General features: G+C 43.7%; 1 protein-coding gene across 3 annotated transcripts in view; it reads left to right on the top strand.

The window, feature by feature from the left end:
• The first annotated feature begins 1,339 nt into the window (after positions 1–1,339).
• The window catches only part of ANO1 (anoctamin 1), a 75,011-nt gene continuing 60,502 nt past the window's right edge, over positions 1,340–15,848 (top strand). For all 3 annotated transcript variants that reach the window (XM_071762496.1, XM_071762495.1, XM_071762494.1), the window contains exon 1: positions 1,340–1,632. In XM_071762496.1, the coding sequence (XP_071618597.1) occupies positions 1,575–1,632 (58 nt within the window). In that variant the 5' untranslated portion in view covers positions 1,340–1,574. The remainder of the gene's footprint in view (positions 1,633–15,848) is intronic.

The raw sequence follows: 15,848 nt of genomic DNA, 5'->3' as shown, positions 1-15,848 counted from the left end.
TTGGAGAAGACCAACGCATCCCTGTGGGCACAGGAGATAGGTTGAACTCCCTGCGGATGAACAAGCCTGGAATCCTCTACAAAATCCTGTGCAAATCCCGTGGCCACCCAGCTAGAGGTGTAAAAAGCGAGTGGTGGCTATTTACACCTCATATTTCTAAAGAAAGTAAGAAAAAAGTAGCCTGGTGGTGTTCTGTGAGGGCTCACGTTTGTGAGTGTGGACTGCAGTTTTCAGAGCATCCCTCCTGGACCAGACCTGGAGCAGGGAGGCAGCCAACTGTCACATGCCTGGGAAATGGGGTCCTGGCTGTGTTGGTGTGGGTGGAGGTGAATATTGGGGCAGTGGGAAAGATGGGGAGCTGATCTGGGAAGAGTTCCAGGCTGTATCTTGGATGAAGGGAGAGTTATCACTGGCAGCCACAAATCATGGGATCATAGAACGATTTGGGTTGGAAAGGACTTGAAATATTCCCTGGTTCCAATTCCCTGCATGGGCAGCGACATCTCCCACCAGCCCCACCCAGCCCTGAGCAGCACTCCAGGGATGGGGCAGCCACAGCTTCTCAGGGCCACCTGTGCCAGTGTCTCACCAATCTTCCTAGGAAAGAATTTCATCCTAGTGTCTCATCAAAATCTACCTTCTTTTAGCGTAAAACCATTCCCTGTCATCCCATCCCTCCATGCCCTCATCAAAAGTCCCTCCCCAGCTTTCCTGGAGCACTGGAAGGTGCTCTAAGGTCTCCCTGGAGCTTTCTTTTCTCCAGCCTGAACAACCCCAACTCTCTCAGCCTGGCTCCAGAGCTCCATGGCTCGGATCATCTCTGTTGCCTCTGGACTCGCTCCAACAGCTCCGTGTCCTTCTTATGCTGGGGACCCCAGAACCGGACTCTGTTCTCCACCCGGGGCCTCGACGAGTTTGGGGTTTTTCCCCTTCTTTTATTATTGTAACGTGGAAAGGTGCGGGAGCTTTTAACATCCATTAAAAAAATAAATATAGGAAAGGGAGTAGGGAAACGGGGAAATCGCCTGAATTTCCGGCACTGCCTGGGGCTCAGCTCCAGCGCATCCCGTCCGTCTGTGCCCACCCCCATCTCCGCGGGGCCGCGGGTGCGCAGGGCGCGCTGACCTTTCGCGGCCGCGCTTCCCCCCCCCTCCGTTCCCCCTTTCCCCGGCAGCAGCTGCCGCTGTCGCTCCGGCTCCGGCGCCCAAGGTCAAGGCAGCGCCGCTGCCGCAGGTAGGCGCGGAGCTCCGCGCAGCCTGCGCGGGGGCGGGCGGGCGGGCAGGGAGGGAGAGGAGCGGCGGTGGAGGCGTGCCGGGGAGGGCCGGCTCCCCGCCGAGGGCCGCGCTCCCGGCGGGCCGGGCCGCCGCCCGCCGCCCGTATTTAAAGTCTGTCCGGGGGGCGGCGGGACGCTGCGCGGTGCCGCTCGCTGGATGAACGCGCCCTCCCCGCAAAAAGAGAAGGGAGGGGGGGAAGAACGGGAGGAAGGAAGGAGAAAGAAGAAGAGGAGGTGAAGGAGGAGGAAGGAGTTGAGTTTGGTACCAAGTGGCAGCTGGGCTGCAGGGCTCGGGTAGGAGATGGAGAAGGATGAGATCCACCTGCGCAGGCTGCCCGCCGCCGCGCCCTGGGGACCGCGTAAGTCTTTCCGCGGCGGGAAAGGTGCGGGGATGGGGTGCGCTTCTGCCCGGCCGGGACACGGGCTCGGCGGGCGGCCGCTCGTCTCGGCCCCCCCGCCCAACTGCCCCGATAAGGGATGTATTATTAGCGTTTCATACACTATTTTTAAAAACCCAGGAATAATCTCCGCAAAGTATCAGTGAAAAAAAAAAAAAAATAGCTGTCTCCCGCCTATGCCCAACCCCCCCCTCCCCGAAAACATGAAATAGTGCAAAGTCCTCTTTATCTCCATTAATATAATAATTAAAAGCTTGTCTAACCCCGGGAAGCCAATTTAATTGCTGGAGTATAAAGTAGATGGGATAAATCCTTGAGTTGATGATTGCTGTTGATTCACACTGTGCTGCGGAAGCTGAGCAAGAAATGATAATAAGTAAGCTCTTCCAAAATGAAATGGGTCTGTCTCAGATTGGCAGTTTTTAGAGAACTGGCTAAATCATATATCTCTATATCATTAACTAATGTGTGCAGCAAAATAAATTATCTATATTGGAAGGGGAAAATACATTCCTTGGCTGAGAAATTACAGAATGTTTAGAGCCAAAGAGCAGATCGTTTAAATGGTAGGGGGTGGGAATTTCCTTGGCTTCCCTCTAGAAATAAATCACAGCTCAGTGTCTGTGTGCATCCATGTGCACCCACAGATGCATTTTGTATAAAATCTTCACACACACGTTCTGTGTATATAAAACCTTCACACACACCCATTGGAACACAGATTTTACAAGAACTATTTACTGAACGCATTTTTTCTACCAGTTTAGAGACAATAAAACCAGAACTGAGATGCTAACCAGGACCATACTGGAACACACTTGATTATCCAGCTGAATTGTATACAAATGAAGTAAATTTAGCATGGCACCATTTAGAAATTCCATGCTTTACAATCAAAATTCCAAATCTAACTGTTTGCAGCTAAGAATAGCCTGGGGAGCCCTTTTCTTTACTCCTTCTTTTTGGATTCCCATGAAAACCGTTATCCTGGAGTCTACTCACTCCATGGGCAAATATTTCACTAGAGTTTAACCCGTTTCTAAAAGAAATGCTGTGTGCTCATCAAACCATAGGCTAGCCAGAGGGCTCAGAATGAAAAGAAAACCACTTCTTTAATGTCTGACACAAAACCAGCTGGGCTTTATATTTAAATACTGGGGGATGGAGTTTCTGTGTACCTCTGATGTCCCATCTCAACTTATTAAAATAAGAAGTAGCTCAAACTTTTCAAAACTGAATAGGAAAGCAAGTAAAGCATGGGAAGCTGCAGTGTTATCATAGTTCATTACCAGAGATACCAGTAAGAGGACTACATGATAAAGTAGCACTAGAAAGCTCTACCATTACTCATGGAGCAGGTGAGGTGGCAGATTATCATGAGGTAATCCCAGTGGTTGGGAGAGAGACCTGAGACATTGTTTGGGTGGCTCCTTTATCTTTGAGAAACTTTACATTATATTTCACAGTGACATTCTTTATTTAATTTACTGAAACACCCATTAGCAGCATGGGCACTGTGTAGCAGCTTCATCAAGGAGCAGTTTTGTTCTCAGAGGTGCACCTTTGTATTTTTATTGATAACCTACCCTACAGAGCTCGTTTGAAAGAACTGTTTATAAGATGAAACTCCTGCCTAATGGATCTGTGTATTGGGGTACAAATCCTATCCTGTTCCTTGGTAACTTTTGCATTATTGCTGGAGAGACATGGGGACCCATCCTTGACGTTTTTATGTGTTCATTATAATAAAAAAACCAAACAACCTCCTTGCTTGTTACAAGGAGTTGGGGAAAAGCTGGGGTTGTGGAGAGCATGATGGAAGATGGGAAAAGGAAAGGCAGCCTATACTCCCCTTAGTTCTGGGTAAATACTCTCAGTTATTACCTACATCCAAAGTACTATTTTACTTCTTGCTAGCGAGGAAAAAGATGACCTCAGTACATTATTTTTGGCTCTTTTGGTGGCATGGAAGGACAGGTGTCCTCAGCTACATCTGTGCCCTGAGGTCCCAGACATGGCAGCTGATGGCTGGCAGCTCATTTTGTGCTGATTCCTTCCTTGTGTTCTGGGGTAATGAGGGCATTTAATGAAGATGGGATGAGGGTCAGGATTGGGGTAGGCTCTGAGGAAAAGTATTGCCATGTTGTCTACTGAATGGACCATGGTGACATCCTGTCACTCCAGAGAAAGGCTTAGAGGCACTAGGACATGTGCTCAGCACAAGATTAAGAATCTAGTCCTTACCCTTAGATTTCAGCAACCAAAAGCCCCTGAGCAAACACCTGACCTCTTTGATAACCGCAAGAGCTCTTTGTCACCGACTTAAATTTGTCAGACCAACACTCAAGAAAACAAAATGCTTCCCTTTTTTTTCTAGAAGACATTGAGTCCAGAGCTGGGACTTTCCAGCACAGCTCCATAGCTCTCACTGTCTATTACCCTGCTTCCCATGGTAGCACTGCAGCTATTTCCATTAACAGTGAAAATGATGAAGCATATTAAGCTAATAATTAATCAGAGATGACAAGGGACTAATAACTGTATTGATTTAATTAGGACTTCTTTTCCAGCTCTGTAACTTGCAGTCGTGCACATCGTGAACTTAATATTTTAATTTGCAGTAATAACTTATTAATTTCTGTGGATGAGCACACACGCAGCCCAAGCTGCAGCTCTGACTTCATGCTGGACTGTGAGGTTTGTGCCTTGGGCCACCACACCAAATAAAATACCTGCAGGAGGTGTGACTTGGCCTGTAGTGGGGCAGTTTGTCAGTCACTGAGAGCTGATCCAGAGCACTGGTGGGAAATGGGGAACTGCAGAGTCAGATGTGCTGGATGTGCTGGTGGGGTACGTGTAGCTCTGTGGCCACACGCTGCGGGTGTGGGGGTATGACATGAAATATGGGGTAAAAGTTGCATGCCAAAACAGAAGGCAGGAGAGTAAGCTTGGGAAGTAGCAGTATTTATTGGCACCAGGAAGGGAAAGATGTCCCTTTTGGCTTTAATTACACCCTTTGGAGTCTGGCAGTTTTGCAGGAAAGGAAATGCTTGGGGACATGTTGTGGTTGGAAAATAATGCTCGCTTCAAATTAGGATCACTTTGGGGAAAAGGAAGAAAGGAAGGGACTGTAACAGGCATGACAAACTTCAGGACTTTACTGGGCAAAAGGCTGATGAATGCTAAGTTTATTTTAGTGGGGCACTTGCTGGTCATGGTTGATATCTTACATAGCTGGGTCCTCAGCAAGTCACCCTCTGATACATTCCTGATCAGACAATCCTCCAGGAGTCAAAGAAGGGAGAAGCTGAGAGCAAAGGGTTAAATATATGGCCGAGTTATTAGGAAAGAGATCTCCTGAGCCTTAGGGCTCAATATCCTGTTCTGTATTCTCAGGGTACTTGTGAATCTTTGCACTGGACCATCAAAAGGTTGAATTCTCCACCGTGTCTTCATTGCTGCAGAGGGAGGAGATCTCTGCAAGCCAAAAGCACTGACCAGGCTTCAGGGGAGGGCTGTCCAAAGCCCTTTGATACTATCTTTTGGCAAGATGATGGGGAGTTTGGAGTGCTTAAGCTATCAAACATTTTGTGTAGAGTTGTTGGGTCCCTGTACAGGTAAACCATGAGATTGATGAGCTCCATCAGGAGAAGCCACCACTTCTTTATTTCTTGCAAGTGCTTTCAGTGAAAAAGTTCTTCTACAAACATCCTCATGCTTTATTATACAAGCCTATCATGGAATAATTCTGCTTACTTTCAGAGGCTATGAAAGCAGTTTATCTTGGGAGAGTGTGTGCCAGTATGGGAATCCTCACCTTCCTGACCTCACCCACGTTTGCTGCCAAACTTGAGATTATGGCTGGGCTTGCACTTCTGTCATAGGTACAACCCCCAAGAGGGGTTTTACAAATGACAAATTTTTAGGAGTTGGCAGCCTCTGTGCCCTGCTGGGACCCTACCACGGTGTTATTTTCAGTGGTGCTAAGTCATCTCGTGCCAGCTGCTAGATCTGAGCAATGTACCAGAGTAATGTGAACAGCACTGCAAGACTTTTTTCCGGTACTTTGAAGAGCAAAAAGACAGTGGTGTCTCTATTGGCACTGCCAGGTAATTTATGGTAAATCTCAGCTTTTTCCAAACAACCACAGTGGCTGCCTTGCTTGGGAGGCTCTGAACGTGCAGGAAGCAAAGCTCCTCGTGCTGGGCTGCATTAGTCACCACTTCTGCTTCGTAGGCTAACCCACATGCCCTCAAGGGAAAGAGACTTTTATTTATTTGCTTTAGCCTTTTGATTTGTAGCCCTCATATTCCATTTCTGAACGTAGTACTACGGCCTGGTGGGAGGGCCATCCCTCCTCCCTGCCCCCTAACCTCCCTGTATCCTTTAGCCTCCATCTGCAGACAGCTGACCCCTGTCCCTGTGTACACCCTTGCTTCTCCTTTGTTCTGTTGCTTTGTGTTGCACCGTGGGTTCTGCCATTCCAATTTGCTGGTTTTTTCCAGTATCTTGTCCCTGGAGCAGCCTCTCCTCTGTGCCTGGCCCAGATGCCTATGTTGCCTCTCCTCTTCAGCCTCCCACAGTTCACATCTTTGAACCTTCTACTGGCAGTCTGTCCTTCCAGCCATTATGGAAACTATTTCCAGATTTGAACTGATAAAAAAGATAGTAGTAACACTAGATCCAGTGCCTTTCCCCTTTAATATCTTTGCCTGCTTACCTTATCTGCATATCTGATTAATTCTTGGCAGCTCTATCTGTGCTAGGCCCTGGATGTACATTCTTATTCCTGTGAGTATGGCATTAATAATATATATAATCACTGAAATGTCCTTTCAGACTGTAGCTCTGAAAAACAACCTGTATTTTTTTAAACTGACACAAACACCTATTACTTTTTGTCCATTGCTATAAGTGCTCCAAGGGAGATTTAAAATCTGAAATCTGTTATGGAAAGGCTTTCATATCTTATCAATTATTTAACTCATGTCATGACATCAGTGATTACAAGCTGTGTATTCCTGGCTTCCAGTCCCACTGTCTTACCTCTCCCTCTATCTGTATCCTGTGTAAGGAGAAATGTGATGAGTCTGTACTCATAAGAGGAGAGAAAAAATTATTTTCTAAACACGTTGAAAATATTTGTTGCCTCTTGTACATCTTTGTTGACGTCAGCTGATGTCCTGCTTGCAGAACAAACTTGGAATATGCAAGAGGGATTTATCTGTTTGTTGATAAATAAGGTTCATGAAGAAAAACTGCCTAGGAAGAAACACATTTTAGATTAGTCAGTAAAAAAAGGGAAAGCTGGCAACTAAATTACATTTCCAGGGCAGATGCAGGACACATTTTTAAAAAGTGAATCAGAAAAGTTTTCAGAGACTTCAGCAGCATCCTAGAGGTAAAACTAAAACTAATAAATGTAGAGTCCCCTTGATACATTTTAAAGCTCTTCTTTTTATCATGATAATATTGCAATTTTACAATTCTTCTAAAGAAGAGGAGCAAGAGCCCAGGTGTAAGTTTCAGGGATAAGTGTCACTCAAAGTTTTAGGTTTTACTGCTTTAAGGTAAGGAAAGTGGCAGAATGGTTCCAGTGCAGCATTAACAGCCAAAGAAAACCCTGTTGTGCATTTCTGTCTGATCCTCTGTACCCCAGCATCTTGGCTGACAGTGTACCACAAGATATGGCAATGAACATGCTTTGCAATTCTTCCTGGATTTTGGCAGGCAAAAAATGCAAAATATGGTATGACTTGATGCTTGTGGTATGATTGCCCAGAAGAAATCTTCTGCAGACTCCAAAAGATGGAAGCTTTTATGCAAATGCCATGAAATTCATCAGGGTTTGTTGCGGTGCTATTGTCCTGGAAAGGTTTTTTTCCTGATGGATGGGCAGGATTTTGGCAAAAGAAGGGAAAAGAAGGGTTGTGTGGGTGTACTGCATTTGCTGCTGTGGTCCTGGGAGCTGAGCATCCATCTCTGGTTTAAGTCACCTTTTTGGTTGTGCTCAGCATTGGCACAGTCTGCTTCAGTGGAGAAGTTACCTGGACCTTGAGACCATTTCATTTTTGCTTAGCCTGGTGTGGACACTGCTGATGGATGGAGGGTGTGTGGCTGACAGTGTAGGGTGTACCACGCTGTATCTGAAGGAAGGTAACACCTGTAGGACCACTGAAAGGGTAAGACTCAGCAGACCAGTGTCAAAAAAGCTGTAGCATGTGTGGTGAAACCCTTTCCTGGGGCTCACTTGTGGAAACTCCTGCATTATTCCTCTGTGTGTTCCTGGCACTGAGTCTGAGACTGGTCCAAAGAAGGAAAATGGTTCTCTGTGTGTAATCTGAATGTTGTTGGTATGTGGTCAGCAAACCTCATCCAGATGCTTGTATCTTGCTGCATACTTTTGAATGTTCTTTTTCGGATGAATGGCAAGAACAGGTTTCTAAAAATAAATTAATGGTTTTCCCTTTTTACTTCCTGTGACTTAATATACTTTATTTATCTATACAGCTACCAGTCATCATCATTCTTCAACTCGAAAGAGCATAAACAGAAATGAGCCTGAGTCACAAAGTAAGGGTGGGGAGCCAGGCTTTTTCCAGGTTCTTAGCCAGGTGGAGGAGTTGCAGGCCAGGGCTGATGGAGGGAAAGGGATGGCTCTGGGGTTGTGCCTCAGGGATCTCACATGTTACATAGAGGGGAAAGGCTGCCTTCTGCCACTTTCTGCATCTGCTTCCAAGTGCAAAGAGGTAGTAAGTAAGTAAGAGCAGATTTTTAAGGTTAATTTATCTCTAAAATACTAAATCTGAGAGAAATTCCAGTTAATTCCAGCTGTACCCCAAAGGTTGATCAGATGAAAATCCAAATTAACAATTACTTCCATTCAGTCAGCTCAGGTAACATACTTCTACAGCTTTAGCCTTCTGGGAAAACCAGTCAATTTGTCTGTTGCTGATGGTGTGCCCCAACCAGCTGTAAATTTGAATCAAACAGATCTGAAAATAAAGCAATGTTACAGGGATTTTTAGGGAATGGTCTCTTTTCTGTGGTGATTGTCCACTATCCTGTAAGACTGCTCTGTACAAAATGAGCAGAACATGCTATAAAATTGTTTATTCATTAGAAATAGCTTAAAACATGCTGAGCATCATTTTCACTTCCACAGTATATCTTGAGAATACCTCTCCTTGTTGCTGAGCAGCACATCTGTTTATTATCACAGGTGGGAAATAGAAAAGACACTTTATAAGCTACACCTGGACTCTGCTTGTGCTCTCTGGGCTCTGTGTACTCAGGTATGGGTGACAGGACTGGCTTTGGCTCCTGTGGGAAAAGCAGATTTACTAAACCAGAATGCAGAGGAAGTGTCAACATTCCAGGTTTTTTACCAGCCTGATTGTATGGAAGGTGTCAATTCAGTAATCTAACTTTTATTTCAAATGAATAAATGCATTGAGTTCAGCTCTACTAAAATCTGTGCAGCCTGTTGGGATGTATTGTCTGACCTTGGATGTGGTGGAAACTGACACAAGATTTCACACACACAGACACAATCCATGTGTCTTTCCTGATCTCACCAATACATACATTTTTCACATTTTCACGTGCACCATGTCTGGTTTGCTTCTTATGTGCAGCTTTGCTTCCTCCCCTTCTTTCTCTTCTCTTCCCATGTTTGTTTAGCTTCTTGCTCAGCTCTTCTTGCTGTTGGATTGCTGGAGGAAAGCAGCTGCTTCTCAGGGAAGTGCTGTGTAAAGTATTGCAAAGGTTTTCCTGTGCTTCACCTCTAAATGTCAAGTTAATTAAAAGGAATCAAAGCTTCAAAAAAAGCAATAACCTTCCCTCTGACATCCATGTTTGCTGTTCCTGTGAGTTGCATGAATCTCCTACAAGTAGACAGGGACAGGATTTAGTCCAGAACAGGTTGATGTGAGGTCTCAGGGTGTGGGTATCAGCACTGTAGTAGCAGGGATGTGTTTTCAGACTTCATTAATTTAGCTGTGAATCGTCTTCTACCGTTTAGTGTTCTCATCAACAAGGACAGAGATTTGAAATGCTGCTTCATCTTTAGAGATGCTGTCAATAGCCCATTTGGCAGATAGCTTAGGCCAGCTAAAAGGCAGAGGACAGCCTAAGGTACATGGAGGACATACTCCAGCTAGCAGAGATAACTATTTTTTTATGCTATGGATTTGTATTGCAAATTCATAGAATCATAGAATTGGCTGGGTTGGAAGGGACCTCAGAGATCATCAAGTCCAACCCTTGATCCACTCACACTGCAGTTCCCAGCCCATGGCACTGAGTGCCACATCCAGGCTCTTTTTAAATATCTCCAGGGATGGAGAATCCACCCCTTCCCTGGGCAGCCCATTCCAATGTCTGATCACCCTCTCCATAAAGAAATTCTTTCTACTGTCCAACCTAAACCTCCCCTGGCACAACTTGAGCCCGTGCCCTCTTGTCTTTCTGAGGGTTTCCTGGGAAAAGAGACCAACCCCCCCTGGCTCCAACCTCCTTTCAGGGAGTTGTAGAGAGTGATGAGGTCTCCTCTGAGCCTCCTCTTCTCCAGCCTCAACACCCCCAGCTCCCTCAGCCTCTCCTCATAGGATCTGTGCTCCAGTCCCTTCACCAGCCCAGTTGCCCTAAATCAATCACTTCACAGCAATATTTTGCACCATGAGATGCAAGATGCTGTTGGCTCTCAGGATAGAAAGAGATCTTGTGTCTGAACAGTGGTACTTGGGGACATGCAGGAGATCCTCCTTCAGCTCCTGTGGTAGGAAACCAAATTAAAAGGCAAAGGCTGGACACAGAAATTGTGTCCCAGCCCTTTGTGGATGCTTTAAAAGTGCAGCTCTTTTTGCATCACATTCATTTGCTGTCACCAGACTTTCTGTATATGGCAGGAACGGATATTTTGAATTTATGGGTTTGACAGGTAATGGAAAACAAGAATTGTCATCTCAGTTCACTTGAAATGGATTCAGCTGAGAGGAGGTAAGACTTGTCAAGTATTATACCATGTGCATTGTGTGGGTGGGTGTAGTGTGGATCTGCCTCAAATCAAACAGGGTAAAACTAGGTGCTTCTTAGTTAAAAATGGGAGTTTGGGCTGTCAGGTTGTGCTAGTTATTCACCTGGCTGTTTACTTTGCAGGGTGCTGCTAAATGTCACCACACTGGAAAATCTGGCCTGAATGAAATAGCTTAGTTTTGGAAATTGCAGCTGATCACTGTCATTTGAGAACGAATCTGGTCTCTCAAACAGCCAAAGAGTAATGACAGGTCATTGACTGCAAGAGAAATTGTGCTCACAGTGTACCCTTCTTAAACTGCTTTAATGTCTTGTGTGTGTTTTGATAAACTATTTTTAGTTAATCTTCACCATTTCAGTCCATCTGACAACATAACTGAGTAGTGCAATAATAAAACTCCCAAACCCCTTACTAAGACAAGAGTAGAAACAGGTTTGGGGTTAGATTTTAAACATTCTGTTACATACCAGAAGCACGTTAATCAAATCTGAGTTTTCTAAAGCTTGTAGTTTCTATATGGCAGATGAATTCATGTAATTTTAAAACTTTCTCATTGTAGCATCTTGCTAAAGTTAATAGAGGCAGATTCTTGTTTCCAAAACAAGGTCTTTGTTGTCTCGATAATATAAATTAATGAAAGCTTTCCTTTTTCTCTTTCTCTTCAATACATTTTCTCAAAATAACTCATCAGGGCTGTATCCTGCAATTTGCTGTGCCCTCTGGCCCCCAGCCAGTGAAGCACTTAAGCATAGAAATAGCCTTGAGTTTGGTGGGAAGTGGGCAACAGAGCACAGGACCCTCCTGTGTGTCCCAACAGCTTCCAGGCTTTTGGGTTTTCCAAGGAAATCACCGGCACACTTCCCACCCAGCGTGGTGTTCTCTCCACCAAACAGGAACACTATTCCACAAGATAGTCCTGATCCTTTATTCATGCAACTCTTTAAATAGTGGTTTTAAGCCCTATTTAGTTGAGCTGGAGGATCTTAGGATTTCAGGTGGCTTCTCATGAACTCTGCTCTGGAACTCAGCGGAGATTTTTTGCCATCCATCTTAATTTTGGAAGCAAAGCACATGTCTAATGGTAGTGGAGGAGTTCAGCATCTTGCCAGTCAGGGCACTAAATCTTTGAAGTAAAATCCAGTTCCTGGGAGCCTGTGATTGATTTCAGTCCAGCAATTACTCTGTATTGACTGACTTGAGCACATTGCCCATCAATAGCAGGAGTTGCCTGCAGAGCCTGGGTTGCGGGAAGCTCTCAGGTTTTGCAGGTGGCAAATAAAATCAGGGACTCTAGCAGACATCTTTCAGTCTCAGTGAGAACAACCTTATGTTAAAAAAAATGAATAAAAAAGGCACTGAAATGTCATGCGCCGTGTAAAGGGTGTATACATGCTGTCATTTAATAATGTGAGGAGGAAATTAAAAATTTCTCATAATGAGATTGTTGCAGGGAATGTCACTCCCCTGGAGTTTGTTATTGCTATCAGACCAAACAAGGAGCTAATTTAAGCATTTTCCCTCTTCCTAAGTTTGTTACCATTGCTCTTTCTGTTGCACCACATCCTTTCTGCAGCTGCTTTCTGTTTTAGTCTTTTTTTTTTTTCTTTTTTTTTTTTCCCCAATTTATTTTTAAGATTCAAAAGGAGGAGAAAAGGGGATATTATAGGAACAGAGACCAAACTGGGTGAGGGGAGTGTTTCAGCTATCCACAGGCAGGAAATTTGAGCTCCTCTGGAACCTCAAAGAGTCCTGGAGCAGTCTCATTATTTTTATATATTTATTTCCCTGTTTGGCTGTTCTGCCTGCTTTTCCCACGTTACCATCAAAGTGGCCCCAGAAAGGACAGTTGTGAAACAGAAACTATCTGTGGATAGAGGAACAAAAACAGAGCTTTTGTTAAACTACAGATGCCTTGGTTTTACCAAAAACAAACAACTCCAATTGCTGTCAGGATTTGCAAACGTCTGCTCTCTTCTAAATGTCTTTTAATATTGGGGTGGGTGGGAGGAAATAGGGAAAGGGAAGAAGGGATGTCAGTGGAAGTCCCATCTTGTTGAAATTTGGGTAGAGCCAATCCACCTATGGTGATTTCCCCTTCTTCTAACTCTCCCCTGGCCTGGATGCAGATAGGTTTGCAGCAGAGAAGCTAAAGGAAAAAATAGTTTCTTCCCCTGGTTCACATGAACTGCTTTGAACTGGAACAGATGTGGATGTACAGAACTATCTGCTTAGAGTGACTGTTCCATTTATAACCACAGATTTTCTATTCAGGTCTCTTTATCATTTTAGCTTATTTTGTGTTTCCACATCCTTTTCCACAATAAGATATTCTTAACCAAAAAGGGGTTTTTCAGCTCCCAAGCCTACTCAAGTACTATTCCTTCCAGGAACTTACAACGTTCATTATTGTTCAGTGACTTTTTTGCTAATACTGGTGGCCAGGGGAGGCAAAGTTGAGTTTGGATCTGTGGTATTTGTAAGCCAAGGGCTCAGAATATCAGTTTATTACCAAATTAGGGCAGAATCCGGCAGCTGATGTAATGGTGCTAAAATCTCACAAAAGGTGTTTGTAATATCTAACTTCCCAATGGCATTTCTATTAATTTTCTGCTTTGTGGAACTGTATTCCACTTTGGTGTACAAAATAAGTTTGTGTGCAACCCAGACCAAAATTGTTCCACTGAGTACAGATAAGGGATTCAAATTAAACCACAAAAATTTGGACGATGGTGTTGTTTTTCCTTTGTGTTCTTCATGAACTCCTACTTTGAAGTCCATTCACTGATTTGATTAACTGCTCAATAATTAATTCCACAAATGCTCTGCTAAGGAAGAAGGTGAGCCCTGCAGCTCCCATTGAGGGAGACACAGGGATGTGTCCTGAGATAAAGAAAAAAATGCAGAGTTAGAGATGAAATCAGGAGTGGTAAAACTAATCAGTTATGCTTCTCCAGTTCTGCACTCACTCATGCAGCCCATGTGGCCTATATTACAAAATTAGGAATTCATTTTTGAAGAGTTACTTCAGTTTCTGTGTTCTCTAATTTTCTATGGAAACACTCAGTTGTTTGTATATTGGAGACCATACGTGTCAAGTTCTTTGTTTTAACTTTGTTGCTTTCGGCCTTGAAGCAGAACACAAAAATTTAATCAACGTTGTGGAGACAGATAGGATTTTAATTTAAACCTTATTAAAACTTGAAATCCTCTGTGACCATGGGGTTTCTTTGGGTTCAGCCATGAACCACCTCCTGCACTACCTCCAGAAAAAACTGAGATTCTTCTTCATTATCTAAAGGCACCTTTATCTTCTGGTTGTCTCAATACCAACTCTAAAACTGGATCATACAGTAAACTGGATCTGTTGTGTTGGTATTGGAGGAACCATTCCAGGAAGGCAGAGTATCCTGGTACCCCAGGCCATGGATCAGTCACAGCACAGGGTAAGAAATGCTTTGCTCTTGTGAGGTTACTTTCTTATCACTCAAGTTACATTAAGTTAAAGGCAAAGACAAGTAGATACCTGCAGTATGGAAGAGTTTCAAACGTTTCCCAACAATAAATAGATGAAGAAACAAAAGAAAAATTTGTGCTTAGTCTGCTTGTACCAAGGTTAAACAGATAAGATTTTTCTCTCCATCTATCAAGCTGATAGGGTGTAGATAGGATTCTGACACATAACTTGCACTCATTTAAACTCTTGTGCAATTGCACCCCTGGGGTGCATCTTTCAGTATGAAGTGTTTCCCTTGCTCTTTCCTCCTTCCCATTATCCATAAACTTTCCATTTTGATAGCTGGAACTATCCCTTTAGTTGCTAAGTTTAATTTTCATTTAAAGTTTCTTAAAAAATACAGGTATTCAACAGCAAATATTTTTTAATACCCACACAACAGTTTCTCCTAAACTCTCATAATGTCCTTGGGCTCCCCTTCTGCAACACTCTTAAGAATTAAAGAATTCTTTAGAGGAATTAAAGCTTCATGGGAATTTACTCAGTCTATGACCACATCAAAGCTGTGGTTGAAGTCCAGTTTTCAAACAGTCCCCAAAGTTGGCCAAGTCTGGTGCTTCAGTTCTGATTTGATAGGATGCATTGAGGCCTTCCTTGCAAAATCCAGCAAAGGTTGGAGAGCAGACCCCAAGTGCCCCAAAGCAAATTGCTGTCTGGACTGAGGCAGCATCTCATTTATCCATTCCTGTAATTTATCCCCATGAATTGTTTTATCCTCTCTTTCACCAAAGTCCCACGTAATCTGTCTGGTTTTAATATTGACCAGTAGTCATTTCTTAATGTGAAGAATGTGTGGTGAAGGAAAATCTGTTTACAGTTCTTTGATAGATCAGTTCCATTTTTCTTCACATTTGCCAGTTTTATTAACTGTATTTTTAAGGAAAAATAATTACTTGGGGTCTGGTTTTAGTCGAGGGCTTCTCTGGTTTGTGTGATAAACAGACCAAGACCTGCTTCATCACAGGAATAAAATTAGGTGGGTAAAAAATGTTCTTTGCCTGCAACAAATAAACCAAGAGCTTCCACTGTACAAGAACATGCAGCAATGTAACACGTGTGGGCACTAAGGATAAGCAGACACATCAACAGAGGGAAATCTTTGACAAGTTTTAGGTATATCACTTGGACATGGGATGTATCTTAGTAGACAGTCTGCCACTTTTATTCCCTAGTAACTTTTGACAAGAGACAGATAATACTGCAGAGTTTATTTTAAGGTAGATTGTTTAAATTTCTGTCTGTTCTCTCTTTTTTTTTTTTTTTTTTTTTTTCCTGGATACTTTCCCTTTTTCATACAAAAAAAAATGTGCCTCAGTTATTTGTTAGGTTTGGGGATTTGGGGTAAATAGCTGGTTTTATCTGGGAAGGAAGCAATGGATGCAGGGAGCAGCTGGGTGCTGTTGGCATGGCAGCTCCTGAGCTGGGAGCCCCCAGAGCAAGAAAGGAGCTTGGGAAGCTGAAGGGATGCTGAGTCTTCATCTGCAAGAAGGAAATGATACTTCTGAGCTGTCCCTAAAGTTCATGTGGAAGAAAAAAGCTTTTTTTTTTTTAATATTCTTTTTTCTTTTTACTGTTCTTTTGTCAGATGAGCACTTGGGAATTCTGATGAGCACTCCTGCCCCTGAA

Source organism: Heliangelus exortis, chromosome 18 (assembly GCF_036169615.1).
Source record: "Heliangelus exortis chromosome 18, bHelExo1.hap1, whole genome shotgun sequence".
Classification (NCBI taxonomy): domain Eukaryota; kingdom Metazoa; phylum Chordata; class Aves; order Apodiformes; family Trochilidae; genus Heliangelus; species Heliangelus exortis.
This window is presented reverse-complemented; position numbering and strand designations above follow the sequence as displayed.